This window comes from Oreochromis aureus, linkage group 6, assembly GCF_013358895.1.
Source record: "Oreochromis aureus strain Israel breed Guangdong linkage group 6, ZZ_aureus, whole genome shotgun sequence".
In the NCBI taxonomy this organism is placed as follows: domain Eukaryota; kingdom Metazoa; phylum Chordata; class Actinopteri; order Cichliformes; family Cichlidae; genus Oreochromis; species Oreochromis aureus.
In genome coordinates, this window is record NC_052947.1 from 22,962,163 (window position 1) to 22,975,582 (window position 13,420).

The 13,420-nt window shown below is 39.3% G+C and overlaps 2 protein-coding genes across 3 annotated transcripts; one reads left to right on the forward strand and one right to left on the reverse strand.

Moving 5' to 3' along the window:
• Positions 1-2,080: 2,080 nt before the first annotated feature.
• LOC116326003 (C-X-C motif chemokine 10-like) lies at positions 2,081-6,227 on the reverse strand. The gene is made up of 5 exons (XM_031747090.2): positions 6,189-6,227; positions 5,623-5,839; positions 5,335-5,452; positions 5,162-5,248; positions 2,081-3,329 (listed from the first exon to the last, which is right to left on the reverse strand). The coding sequence occupies exons 2-5, from the start codon at positions 5,669-5,671 to the stop codon at positions 3,317-3,319; spliced, it is 267 nt and encodes an 88-aa protein (XP_031602950.1). The 5' UTR covers positions 5,672-5,839; positions 6,189-6,227; the 3' UTR covers positions 2,081-3,316.
• A 5,612-nt stretch (positions 6,228-11,839) lies between these two features.
• On the forward strand, positions 11,840-13,035 carry LOC116325991 (permeability factor 2-like). 2 transcript variants are annotated; one of them, XM_031747075.2, is made up of 4 exons: positions 11,840-12,092; positions 12,226-12,343; positions 12,499-12,585; positions 12,722-13,035. In XM_031747075.2, the coding sequence occupies exons 1-4, from the start codon at positions 12,026-12,028 to the stop codon at positions 12,732-12,734; spliced, it is 285 nt and encodes a 94-aa protein (XP_031602935.1). In that variant the 5' UTR covers positions 11,840-12,025; the 3' UTR covers positions 12,735-13,035. The 2 variants fall into 2 exon arrangements, with proteins under 2 accessions (XP_031602935.1, XP_031602936.1); XM_031747076.2 differs by having other exon boundaries at positions 12,725-13,035.
• Positions 13,036-13,420: the final 385 nt, after the last annotated feature.

Consider the following 13,420-nt stretch of genomic DNA (forward strand, 5'->3'; position numbering starts at 1 on the left):
CCAGTCAGGCCAGTCTGCTCCACTCCAGTCTGCTCCACTCCAGTCTGCTCCACTCCAGTCTGCTCCACTCCAGTCTGCTCCACTCCAGTCTGCTCCACTCCAGTCTGCTCCACTCCAGTCTGCTCCACTCCAGTCTGCTCCTGTCCAGTCCCCTGTAGTCCAGTCTGCTCCTGTCCAGTCCCCTGTTGTTCAGTCTGCTCCTGTCCTCACCCCCTGTAGTCAGTCTGCTCCTGTCCAGTTCCCAGTAGTGCAGCCACAGCAGTCCCCCTGTCCAGAGCCAGCTCTCCAGTTGCCTCCTGTCATCAGCCAGGGGCCTCCAGCCTGTCCAGTCAGTCCTGGCCCGGCCAGCATCCTGTTGTTCAGTCATCCGCCTTCTCTCACCGCCTGTAGTCCACTCTCCTGTTCAGTTCCCAGACCTGCAGCCACAGCATCCAGAGCCAGCTGTGAGCTCTCCCGCTCCTCAGCCAGGGGCCTCCGCGCCTCCTGGCCCGGCCTGTCTCCAGCCAGGGGCCTCCGCGCCTATTGACTCTGCAGCTGTTGCTCCATCACCGCCGGCTCCCATGCAGTCGCCTGGCCCAGCCTTGGCCTCGGCTTCTGCTCCGCCTGGTCCAGACTCAGCTTCGTCTGGTCCTGCGGCTGCCACGCCACCGCCCGAGCCTGCACCTCGGAATCGCTGGCCACTTTCCAGGCCACCAGCTGGACGTCATCGCCAGCGTGGTCAACCACCGGACCTCCTCAGCGGCCGCCGCCGTCTTCCTCGCGGCCGCCCACCGGACCTCCTCAGCGGCCGCCGCCGTCTTCCTCGCGGCCGCCCACCGGACCTCCTCAGCGGCCGCCGCCGCCTTCCTCGCGGCCGCCCACCTGAACTGTCCAGGCTCAGCCACTGGCCGCGTGGCCGCCCACCTGAACTGTTTTTGTTTTGGACTCCGTCCCTCCGTCCTGGGCCCCCTCCGCCCTCCCTGTTCTGGTTTTTCATTCTTTTGGCCGTCGGGTGCCGGCCTTTGAAGGGGGGGGTACTGTCACGGTTCCTGGGTCGGTGACCCAGTGTTTTCAGTTTTGTCACGTTTTGTTTCTGTTGCCATATCAATGCTTTCACTTCCTGCTTTTCCTATGTCAGCTCACCGTGTCGTTAACTTTGTGTCGTTAGCCAGATTATGTTCAGCTGTGTACTCACCGGTCTCTCATTATCATCCTCATCAGTATTTAAGTCCTCAGTTTCCTCCCGTTCTTTGTCGTGTCATTGATGTTCCTGTGATGTTGTTCCTGTCGCGTGTTCAGTTCAGTAAGCCAGCTAGTCTACCAGTCCATTAAGTTCAGCCAGCCATCCTGTCATCTTTTGTCTCCGTTTCCAATAAACCACCTCATTCTGCACCAAGAGTCCTGCGTGTGGGTCATCTCTTCCTCGCCTCCGCACACGACCCCTGACAGATGCATTCAAAATTAATCAAATAAAAGGCCCAATAGTATTCAACGCTTCCTTAAAAATACGGGCAGGGAGAATATCATGTGGGGAATTGGAGATTGTTAAGTGGTCAATTATTTCCTTTACATCAGAAAGAGTCACAGGCTCAAACTGCTGAAAGACAGCAGAGCATTTAGAAGCTGGAACTTGATGTGGAACTACCAATAAAAACGGGGCTCTTAAAGTAGTAATTTTTTCAATAAAATACCTTAAACTTTCACAAAGAGCCGGAGAAGCCTCCTTGTGTGCGGTAGCACGAGGATTAATCACAGAGTTAAAAATCTTAAAAAGCGCTTGGGGCTGAGAAAAGCACTGGAAGACTGAGAACAAGATTGCAACATTATTTACTTTGGCAGTAAATCAACATGACATCCTAATGTGTTAACATTTGCATGCAAGTCAGTGGGAAAAGTAGCAAAACAAGACTTACAGAATGATAGAGAAAAGATCTGAAGGGAGTAGAGAGTTAGGGCAAGTCAAAGGGGGAATAAAAAGCAGATGTGTAAGTGGGAAGTGGTTAATATTGTGACATACTGTATGGCAGCATAACTTTCATAGGCTAAGATCAAATATCTGCTGTTACTTTTGAAATCACAGTGCCAAAAAGAGGTGACTGTATTTCCTTTATTCATAAGCCTTTATTCAAAGCAGCAGTGATGATACAAAACAAGCACATAGTATATTTTTTTATTCTTAACTTTGTTACTGTGTTCAAAACTAAAATACTAGTTGTTCTGCAGTCAGCTCAGAAGAAGCTGACTATGGTTATACACCGGCCAAGGATTCTTCTTGAAAAGGGCACAGTAAAAACTGTTTAATTTTGAATGGCTTTCAGCTACTATAGAAGTATTCAGTAAATGAGACAATCCTAATGGTATGCATCTTTGTCCAAGAAGTGGCAATCTCCTTCCACTGAAAATGTAGTCTCACCATGTGCCACAGTCTACATGACACAATCCAAGAAATTCTCCTTTTTGCTTTACCCTGCAATGGACGATATACCTGAACAGAGTGTACATGTCAACCTCTCACCCTATGACATTTTGGGCAGGATTCTAGCCCCACCATGACTCTGCATTGGACAACCAGTTAAGAAAATGAATGAATAGATATATTTTTCCACATTTTTTTTCCTGACATTGCAAAGACAGCAAAAATGTCCTTGACAAAATGTATAGTATGTAGCACAGCACATGTAACAGTCACACAGTGTTTATATCTTTGCAAAAGGATGAAAAAAAAAAAAACTAGACAGAAACAAGGTTCAATGTAACACAATACTTTCCCAGGCAAGACTTCCTCTTCCTCTTATTATTTTTTATTAATATGCTTTAAGAAAACTGAATTTGGTGAGTTATACTGTATGATGAGTTTTAGATGTATAGCATGTTATATTCAGAGATGGAGAAATGGGACAGTACTAATGTGAAAAAAAAATACTATTAATCCCTTTATTGCTTAAAAAACCTTACAAGCAAACAAAAACAAACCATTAAATGCCAACTCTTCTAATAAATGTTTAAACCCATTTCATGACTTGCTATTGCGCTCTGACCTCATTGCCCACTATCTAGTCCCTCCTTACCGTTAGTTAATAAGGTTTTTCCCCACAATGTATTAAATGAACATGTAATGTTTATAAGGATATATTTTTAAGGAAATACAAACACCGATAGTTGACAAGAATAGTAAGAGAACACAGTTAAGTGCTGTAAAGTGAAAACAGAAGCACAGACTGCAGTTATAGAACATAAACTGGGTTCTGTTTGAAGGTGTAGAAGCAGGATTGTTTATACCTATTTTCCATGTGTCTATCCTCTGTCCATCTTAGCCAAATCAGGGAAGGTATATTCTTCAAGGTGTCTGCCTACAGAGAAGAAAATGTTCATGTTTTAAGGGGAACACTATTTCCCTTTGCTCACAAAAAAAAAGGACAAAAAAATTAATCCAACTTTTTTTATTACTTTGAATGCAATAGAATGACCAATTGTATTTTTTTTAATATTTTCATTAGAACCAACAAAAATGTAGGTGCCACTTCCTGTTAACAAAAACGAAAACTGGAAGTAACACTCCTAGTGACAAGTTAATCATTAATGATTAACTGTCTTCCTGGTATCGTAAATATCTTCCAGGAATTGTATATATTAAGGGGAAGCGGGTGCTTTTAATTCCTTTTGTAAGAAATCAAACCTTTTCCTGATCCACGACTAAGCATGCAAACACAATAGCCACACAAGATTTTCAGTTCACCCTAATGTAAAAACTTAAGGTAGGGTTGTGTTAAAACATGTTTCTCAGTCATTGCAGACATCTTGCTCTCCCTGCTTATCTGGATTCTGAAAAAATAATGCGCTTCTTGTTTAAATAAGGTTTTATATGCATTGGTATCTACTAACAGTCACTAAAGTAGGGGAGACCGGGGATAGTTGTAACATTTTTGACATTTCTGTCTGTAAATTGGAGCTCTTTTAAGGTAGTGGATTCAAAATGTAATGCAAAGTATTTACATGTCTCTGCTATTAAATAGTGCAGCTATTTTCTCTGCAGCACAATTACCCATTGCATGGTATGGTCTCAAACACAAAGAGTGAAATGTTACAATTAACCCCATAGTCTGGGTTAGTTGTAACATATCCTGGGGTGAAATGTAACACAATGAAATAAGGGTACTGACAAAACATTAACATGTAATCTTTTTTATTCAACACATGAATGCACTTAGAGCCATTTATGTAGCTGTGTGTGTGTGACAGAATGCAGAAATCTAGCTTTTGAACATATTCCAACCCCCCAAAAAAGACAAATGATGGAATTTTCTGCAACTGAATATTTCATTAATTTTGGTTGGTCTTCCTTAAGTTTGGCCTCATTGGCTCAGTGGGCATTATAACCTACAACTCTTGCACCAATTTTGAACATAACAATGAAGCTGAAAAAATGTAGTTGTTCACCAGCATCGCAATTCCATTACTTTTTATCATGGCTTACCTTGGTGTGGTTTGCAAAGTGCTTCAGAAAGATGAGGAAATCTGTTTCTTGCACCCATCCTGATTTATTTCCAATACCAATACTTCCTACTGGCCCATCTCTGACACAGTGGTCTGCATAATGTATGTGTGGGAACACAAACAGTGGAGGAATTGTGTTGCCAATGGCATTAACCGCATATACAAAGGCGACCAGTGAACCTCTCTCTGCTGATGTCGTTGCCCCAACTTGTTTAATATAAGTTAAAGTAATAGTGTGGTAAGTTGTAACATCTGCATTATTGTTACAACTAACCCAGACTGTTGCTGTTACAACTGACCCAGACTCCTATAGCCATGAACTAGCTAACATTACAGCCAACGGCTAAAACATTAGCACTAAAGACCTACACAGAATATATCCCCATAGACATACAAATAACATAATTTAAGTTTGATGAGTTTAACTGCAAAGCAGATAATGCTATTAGAAATTGAAATAAAGTAGAAAAACTTACTTTTTGGCATAAAAATTACTTTTTTTCGTGTTACATTGTCTGTGTTTGACAAAATGTGCTGATTTTTCACATGTGATAGCAGAACTGAATTGGGCATGTACAGGATGAGTCACATCATTTGAAACTTAGCCCCGATTGGAGAAATTGGAAGTGTTACAACTGACCCACGTTACAACTATCCCCGGTCTCCCCTACAGTAAAGTTACACTCACCTAATCTTTTTACTTTTAAGCACTTGTTTGACCCATGGAGCATTGGGGTCCAGACAAATCTTTTGCCCCTCCTTCTTGAGAGTGGCACTGCAGGATCAAAGACAGATACAAGACAGCAGACATATGCATATGGTTCAAGTGTTTTATGAGGGCAAATCAATAGAAATACTTACATAATCTCAGTGCTTTTGCAGTAGGAGTTTGCAGGGTAAATCTCCACTGTGCTTATGAAACGTCCAATTGGCCTTTTCTCCTTAAAGAGGCATTGGCATCTAGGACTGATACCTGAGGCTTTTAAATGAGTTAGAGAATGATTTTAGTGTCTGGACACAAACAAGGTAAGGCAAGCATCTACGTGCACGTGACAAAAATGAAAATTCTGTTGCTGGCATTAGGTGTCAAACGCACATTTCTGAGCAATAACTGTTTTGTATTTTCATCAGTTGTTCAGCTATACTTACCTCCATGGATAGTCAGGAAAACCAGGAGTGCCACAATGATGGTAGACATTTCTTCTGCAACTGTAAACTAAACTATCTCAGAGATACGATATATATCTGAAGGATATGATTAGTGAGTAGACTATCAGCTCAGCCCTCTCCTTTGAAAGATTGTGATGAAGTCTGCTCTGCAAACCCCCTTTCTCTCTTCGCTCCCTCTTTCCAAGGAACTCAATAACTACAACAAAAAAAAAAAATAAAAAAAATGAGACCACAGAATCACAATTATCGCTGTGTTATTGCCCATGCTGCAGCAGCAGGCTTTTGGCAAGGAAATATCTGGAATCTGTCCTAAGCTAAGTAGAGAATTGATTTCCATGGGGAAAGTATTTTTTTCTTAAAACTCTTGAAGCCTTTTTATAGCTTTGTGCCAGTAAATGGTTCTAACAAGTTATCTGGAATATGGATATCTGTGCCAAATCAAAGATCTTGTATTTGTATTTGTATTATTTGTGTTGCTTATATGCATAAATAAACATAGATCATAACAGTTTTCCTCTGTAAACATAAATCAAACTAGCACAAACCTGTTAATATTCAGCCAGATATATGTGTGAAGGCTTTGCAGATACCAATTAAAACTTTTCAAACAGACGCACCGTCTGACAAGCCAGTAGGCTTGCCCTGGCACGACAGTCAGAGGAATGCGATTTCACATGTGAAATTGTACTTCAGGACCATCCCCCAACAGATATCCCAGATTAAAGTATTCAATGTTTATGTGTGAGTGGTTGTACAATTCTTTATTTGTTAAACATCCTGACATTTTCCAGACTCCCCGTGGGATGTTTACAATGGAGTCTCAATGGAGGCAAGTTATACTGTAAAACTTCATCCCATCAGCTTGCAGAAAGCAAACAATGAACAATGGGGCAACAGCAAGGAAATGATTCAGTCCTTGTTTTCCCAGTTCAAGTTTTTAATTCTTATCAGCTGAACTTTTTTTCAATACCCTTCTGGCACAGTATAGTTTACAGTCTTTACAGTTGTGGTCAGACGTTTTAGTGCATTCATGATTGATACATGGGTATGAATTTCATGGTAATTTGGGGCTTTTAATGATTTCTTTGAACTGTTATTTTTTCAGGGTGGACTGCTTTGGACACCATATATCTTTAATTACTTTAAAAATCCAGAATTTGGTGCATAGGATTTTAGATTTTTTTTTTTTTTTGATTTTCTCTAATCCACACAGGCTCAAATATATACATACACCCCCACTAATATTTGGTTAAATTTCTCCAAGTTGCACCTTAACCAGGTGCTTTTGTGTCCAAGTTTTAACCATCTAGCTTTTGATTTGAGGTGAAGAATCTGGAGGTAGTCTTTCTCCTTTATTACTTCAACTAGTTTCTTGTACCGGTGCCACTAATAGTACCACTGACAGCAAAACCACCCCAGAGCATGAGGCTACCACCAGTGGTGGTTTCTAGTTTCTAGTTCACGGTAGCTTTAAGCCTTGGTGGTTCCTGGGGTGTTTCTGAACATCTCAACTAATTTCCTCTTGTATTCTTCCAGACCTTGACAAAGTGATGACACATCAGTATAACTTGTACTTATGCACTACTGTTCGAACTGATGATCGAGAGATCTGCAGTTGTTAGCTCCAAGAGACCTTCCCAACTTATGTAGATCTACAATTATTCTTTTCCGATTTTTCATTCAGTTCTTTTTACTTTCCCAATGTTGTAAGTGTTGGTCAACCAAATGAGTCCTTCAAACAAATCCATTTTTAATGCTGGCAAACAGAAACTACAAGTCGCATTTAATCATAATCACTAATCACAAGTTAATAGGCATTGGCCTTGTCAATTTAAAAGACACTGTTGCACTTTCAGCGCCACTTATTAAAATATTTAAGTGAGTGTATGTATATGTTTGATCCTGAATAATGCACAATCAGTCCACCCTGGAAAAAGAACAGAAAGCTTCCTTGTTATTTCTTTTCGTTAGTGAAATGACTCTACAGGCTTCTTGAAGGACATTCAAAGCTCTTCTTTGGATGTTAGTTGAATTCGTTAAAATCCTCTGTCAAGGTAATCCCACACTGCTTAAATATTGTTGAAGTCTGGCTCTTCAACCCATGACAGATAATGTTCCATTGTGTGTTTTCTATTCAGTGCCTTTTGTGCATCAGTAATGTTTTGACAGTGCTAGTGATCACTGACAAATAGAAATCAGATGAGTTCCAGATGATATTGAATGATGGTTCATAATCTGATGTTACTTTTTTGCATTCATAATTAAATTAATTTTGACAAGATTCCCAAACCATGACAAATCTTTCACCAAGTTTTAGCAGTGGCTGCTGACACTCACTTTATAAGACCTGTTGCCACTGAGTTTGAGTCCAGCACTTGTTTATTTTGGCACAGCAAATTAGCCTTTTCTTCCCGGCTCCTTAAGAATGGCTTTTTAGCTGCCACACTTCCACTGAATCAATTTCTGATGAGACCTCAGGGAATAGAAGGGACAGATATATCTTTCATTCTCTTTGTTTTTTTTTCTTGATTTCTTTCCCTATTTCCTTAGGGCATGGCTTTCAGTTACTGTTTATCTGCAGTAGATATGTGTAGCTTTTTAGACCTGCCATGTTTTGTCCTCCACTTAACCAATTTCCTTATTTTTTGGTGACACTCTCAGCACACTTTAACAGCACACTGAGATATGCCCCAAACCAACTAAAGTCACAGAGCAGGGTCAGTGGATGCTGAGATGCATAGTACAGACCTCCAAACTTCATGTGGTCTTCAGATTAACTCAAGAACATTGCACAGACATCTTTAATCAAATGAAGAGCTGGGCTCAGGACCTTAGTTCCAGTGAAATGAACTCTTAATCCTTCAGCATACCAAGAGATTTTGGACAATTTCGTGTTCCTGACTTTGTGGGAACAGTTTGAGGATGTTTCCTTCCTGTTCGAACATGACTGCGCCCTAGTGCAAAAAGCAAGGTCCATAAAAACATGGATGAGAGAGTTCGGTGTAAAAGAAGTTGACTTGCCTGCACAGAGTCCTTACCTCAACGTGACTGAACACCTTTGGGATGAATTAAAGAGTGGGAGCCAGGGCTTCTCCTCCAACTTCATTGTCTGACCTCACAAATGCACTTGTAGAACGATGGTCAAAAATTCTCATAAACACAAATAAATTAAACCTTGTGGAAAGCCTTCCCAGAAGAGTTGAATCTGACTGAGATCATGTTGAACCCTATGGATTAAAAATGGGATGTCTCTCAAGTTCATATGTGTGTGAAGGCAGATGAGTGAATAGTTTTGGCAATATACATTTGGTGTATGTGGAGGTGATTGGAGTGGTTTTAATCTTTGAAAATAACTATTTTTTTTTTTATTATATACTTCACTTAGAATGTGGTAATCTGTAAATGAAAACACACAATTGGTGGGGAAATCAGTGAACTACATAAAGTTAAAGGTTTACAGAAGTTGCTACTATTAAGTCTGAGGAAACATGACCATATATGGCATTCTTAATGGCAGTTCATCCCACCCCAGTTGTTGTCAAATCTCAATAAATCTGCCTGCTACCAGCATGTACCAGTATGGCAGCAAGTACCGTAATTCTAGTAGATAGTGAGATGATTCACAAGGATGCAAAAACTTGAATGCTTGCTTAAAAGTTAGTAGAGTTTATTCTCACCTCTTAGATACCTACACTAAATGGCATGACAGTTCCATCCAATATTTGTTTCTTCATTTCAAACTTGACCATTGTGAGTTGACAGTGTGAGTCATCTTTTAACGATAATTCCAAACTAGAAGGTATTAAAAATAATTCATCATTTTCATTATCCACCTAAAATGGTCTGATTTCATTTATTCCATTTAGGGGAATTTCTTTGCTCCAACCTCTAGCTTTAGGTTCAAGCTGGGGCAACATGAGGTTTTGGAAGTTTTGTTTTGTGAAACATGCTGTCAGGGAAAATTTTGTTATACTTCCTCTTAATTAACAGTCTAGTTCCTGTATTTTGTATGTGTGTGTGTGTGTGTGTGTGTGTGTGTGTGTATGTACATGTTTAAAGATCTTTGTGAGGGCAGAAAATTGGCATGCTACTATACTTGTGTGGACCTACAATCACTTATGGTGACAAAATGCCCATCCCCAATAGTTTGAAGGCATTTTTGAGGCTCAAAATGTGGTTTTAGTGTCAGAGTTACATTTAGGTTATGGTTAGGTTTAGGCTGAGGGTTAGGATTAGGCATTCATTTTTAATGGTTAGGGTTACCGTAAGCGGCTATTGAAAGCATTATAATTATAATAAGATGTCCTCACTAAGATATGAAAGCACGCTCCTTAAAATAGATTTTGCTTTGCAAAATGAAATCTTGCATATAACAGTAAAAATATTTTTTTTCTTTGTTTTCTTTGTTGTGTGCAGGAAATATGAAATACTATAAATGCACAGAACTCAAACTTTATTTTAACTTTATTCATAAAACCAGAGACAGTATTTGGTCACTCATATATGTATAAATAGTTCTTTTGGGGAATTTCATGGAGCCAGATGATGTAAACTGTCATTTGATTTCTAACATTTGCTGGTGGTCACATGCTGCCCATCATCCTTTCTTCACATGTCTCACTACATATGTTAGTTTTATTTTCAGCATCGTAGTGGTTAACTTAAAAACTTTCCATTGATGTTCATCACATGCTCTGTGTTTAACCATAACTGCTTTCCCTTTCTATATAGCGAAGGTGGGTGTGACCACAAAAGGACAGTCGGTTAACAGGTTTATAGACCTTTGGTCATTGCATCCAATTTTTCCAAAAATCTATTTTCAGTTACAACCCCCCCCAAAAACAAAACAGAAACAAAATTAATTACAACTACAATGGAAATATCTGTGCCTTTAAATGGCAGACTTTTGCCCTCTGAAAGAAAAAAAATGTTGAGTTAGCATTAATTGGTTAAGTGAAGCAACAGTTTTAAAAAAAACAAAAAAAAGAAGTCTTTTTCTCTTGTTCAGACTTCCTTCTGCTTTGTGAGAATGACTGAATCGACGTCACGTCAGCAGACATGTTTGAGCTAGATCAGATTGCATCAGACTTAAGTTCAATAACAAATTTTGGCAGCTCACCCACTGTTGCTTCAGGAAATGTCAATCGCATAAGTAATAAACTGACGATCGTGCCTTCATAAATGACACAGATGTAATCTAGGGTGCATAAAAGCCAAAGGTTCAGTGTCATCAGTTCTGGGAAAGGCTGTTTAGCATATTTGCATATTTTTTTTTACTATAATGCATATATGCCATGTGTACAAGATTAGCATGTTCACAGTATTCCCACTGTTGAAATACAGCAGTTATTTAGCTTTTCTTCTTAAGAACTGAGTGAAATTAAGTTGGCAGTTAATTACTGAGGAGGCAATTAACATCTCATATGGAAAAGAAATAAAATTCTTTAAGAATAAAAAATACTGTATCTCTTATAAGACTTGATGAGAGATTGTGATACTACATTTTACTTATGAATTTAGCCACTTTTGCATTTTCCTCATTTTCATTTTCATTTCCTCACTTTGTGTTCTATGAAAACAATGCAAAATTGGTAACTTTCATGATTAATCAAACTATGAGACATGAAGGCTAACCATGAGATTTTTGCCTATTTCTTTTGCAGATGGTATAGCACTGCATTCAGATCAGTCTTTGGATGCTTTCTTAATAAGCAGATGACTGAGTATGTGAGACACATGCCAACTTCAAGTGCATGAGTTGATTCTTGGTTCAGTAAATTCCACTTTCCAAAGGTGAAGTCTCAGATGACAAAAAACTGATGCTAACATTCATCAACCAGTCATTCAAAAAATTACATTCAGGTGTAAATTATATTGCATCTGTGAATCAGTCACCACTTGGTCAATCTTTAAGCTTCATGCAAGAGCTGGTGCAATACAGGAATGCAGACGTAGTTGGTTAATGAAAAAAAAAATCAGAAGCATTCCTGTGGCATCAGTTGATTATCACAGAGTTTTAGTCACGGTGTTTTTCCACAAAGGTGATATATGTGACAAATCTTGCTGTCTTGATAAATCAGCCTTTAGTATAAGAGCCCTCAGTGTGAATTCCCACACGGGGTCTGAAAGTCCACTCTTGCGCAATCTGCAAGTAGTGAGTCACTTTCAGTTGGCTTTAAAAGCTGAGCCTCTTCAGGGCTAGAGTCAAACAGCAGAGCAGCTGAACTGAGAGAACAGAGGAGACCGGGAGCTGAAAGAAAGACAATCAGACAAGAAGAAAAACCAAACAGCTGTTGCAGTTTAGCGCTTCAGGCTTCATCTACTTTCGGAAGAACATTGTTAGTTTTCATTGTTAGTTTTTACAGAATTTCTAAAAGGCAAAATGATAAGCAACAGAATCATTGTCAGCTCCATCGTGGTGCTTTTGGCCCTGTTCGCCACCTGTGAAGGTATGTTTTTTTTTGTCATTTAATGGCTTAATTTAGCATTAACAAGCAATTTTATTCATGCTATCCTTTGTCATTGCATTAAATGTTTTCAGCATGCACTTTGTGACCATGTGCAACTGCTTTCTTCTTACAGGCATGGGAGTGGAGCTGCACTGCCGCTGCATTAAGACAGAAAGCAAACCTATTGGCCGCCACATCGAGAAGGTGGAGTTGATTCTTCCCAACTCCCACTGCGAGGAGACAGAGATCATGTAAGAGCCAAAGTCTTCTTTCCATCTCAGTAGTGATAATGTTGCTTGAGAATCTTCACAGACATATTGCTTGATTTTGTCACTGTGACTTGTTGGCTTCAACATGAGTTCTCTATCTAAACTTTTCTTTTTTTCCCCACTGATTTGTGTTGCAGTGCCACACTGAAAAGGACAGGTGAAGAGGTTTGCCTTAATCCTGAGGCCCCCTGGGTGAAGAAAGTGATCAACAAGATCATGTCCAGGTAAGATTTTACCTAAAAGTACACCAACACAATAGCCTTTCTTTTAATAGGAAATAGAAACTAAAAAAGTATCAAACAATGTTGGAATCCACTTTTGACACACAAATTAATTCTTCTTTACTGTTTCTTGTCCTAGCAGCAGATCCTAAACTGAAGAAATGAATCTACACAAGAGATGTGCTTCATGAACGAGCCTTTTTTTAACCAACGAAAATCACTGAAATCACCGTGTTCCTTTCACGAGATGACTGTCATCACATGCAACTAGCATGTACCACGCACCTGAAAACCTGTTAAAAATGACAGAATTTTGGTTGTTTGTATCAAACACATTTTTTACTTCACTATATCTATTCTCCATGTATTCCCTGCCTGTATGTATTTATGTATTTATGATTATAAGTGCTTAAATTCTTTTCTGTATTTATGAAATAAAATGTCAAATTAAAATTGCTTGTTCGCCCTTTCTTACATATTATATTGCAAACTGACAATATCAACAGTATGAGCAGTATGATATTGTAAATATTCTGTATAGAAAAATACCCATTCGATGATATAGTAAAATATATGACATACATTACATATTTTAATAGATTCTTATAACTGATGCATATTGCGTGTAAGTAATTATTTACTGTTGTAACTAGTTACAGTGGACCTACATTAAGTAGTCCACTGATTCCCACTTATGTCATGATAAATAATAATCAAGTAATTGGCTTTTTGGCAGACCATGACTACTTTTTCCTCTTTGGTCCTAAAACAGTGATTTTAGAGGGAAAATCTATTATTGATGGGAATGTCATGAGGCCGTCTGTCATCTGAAATGTGA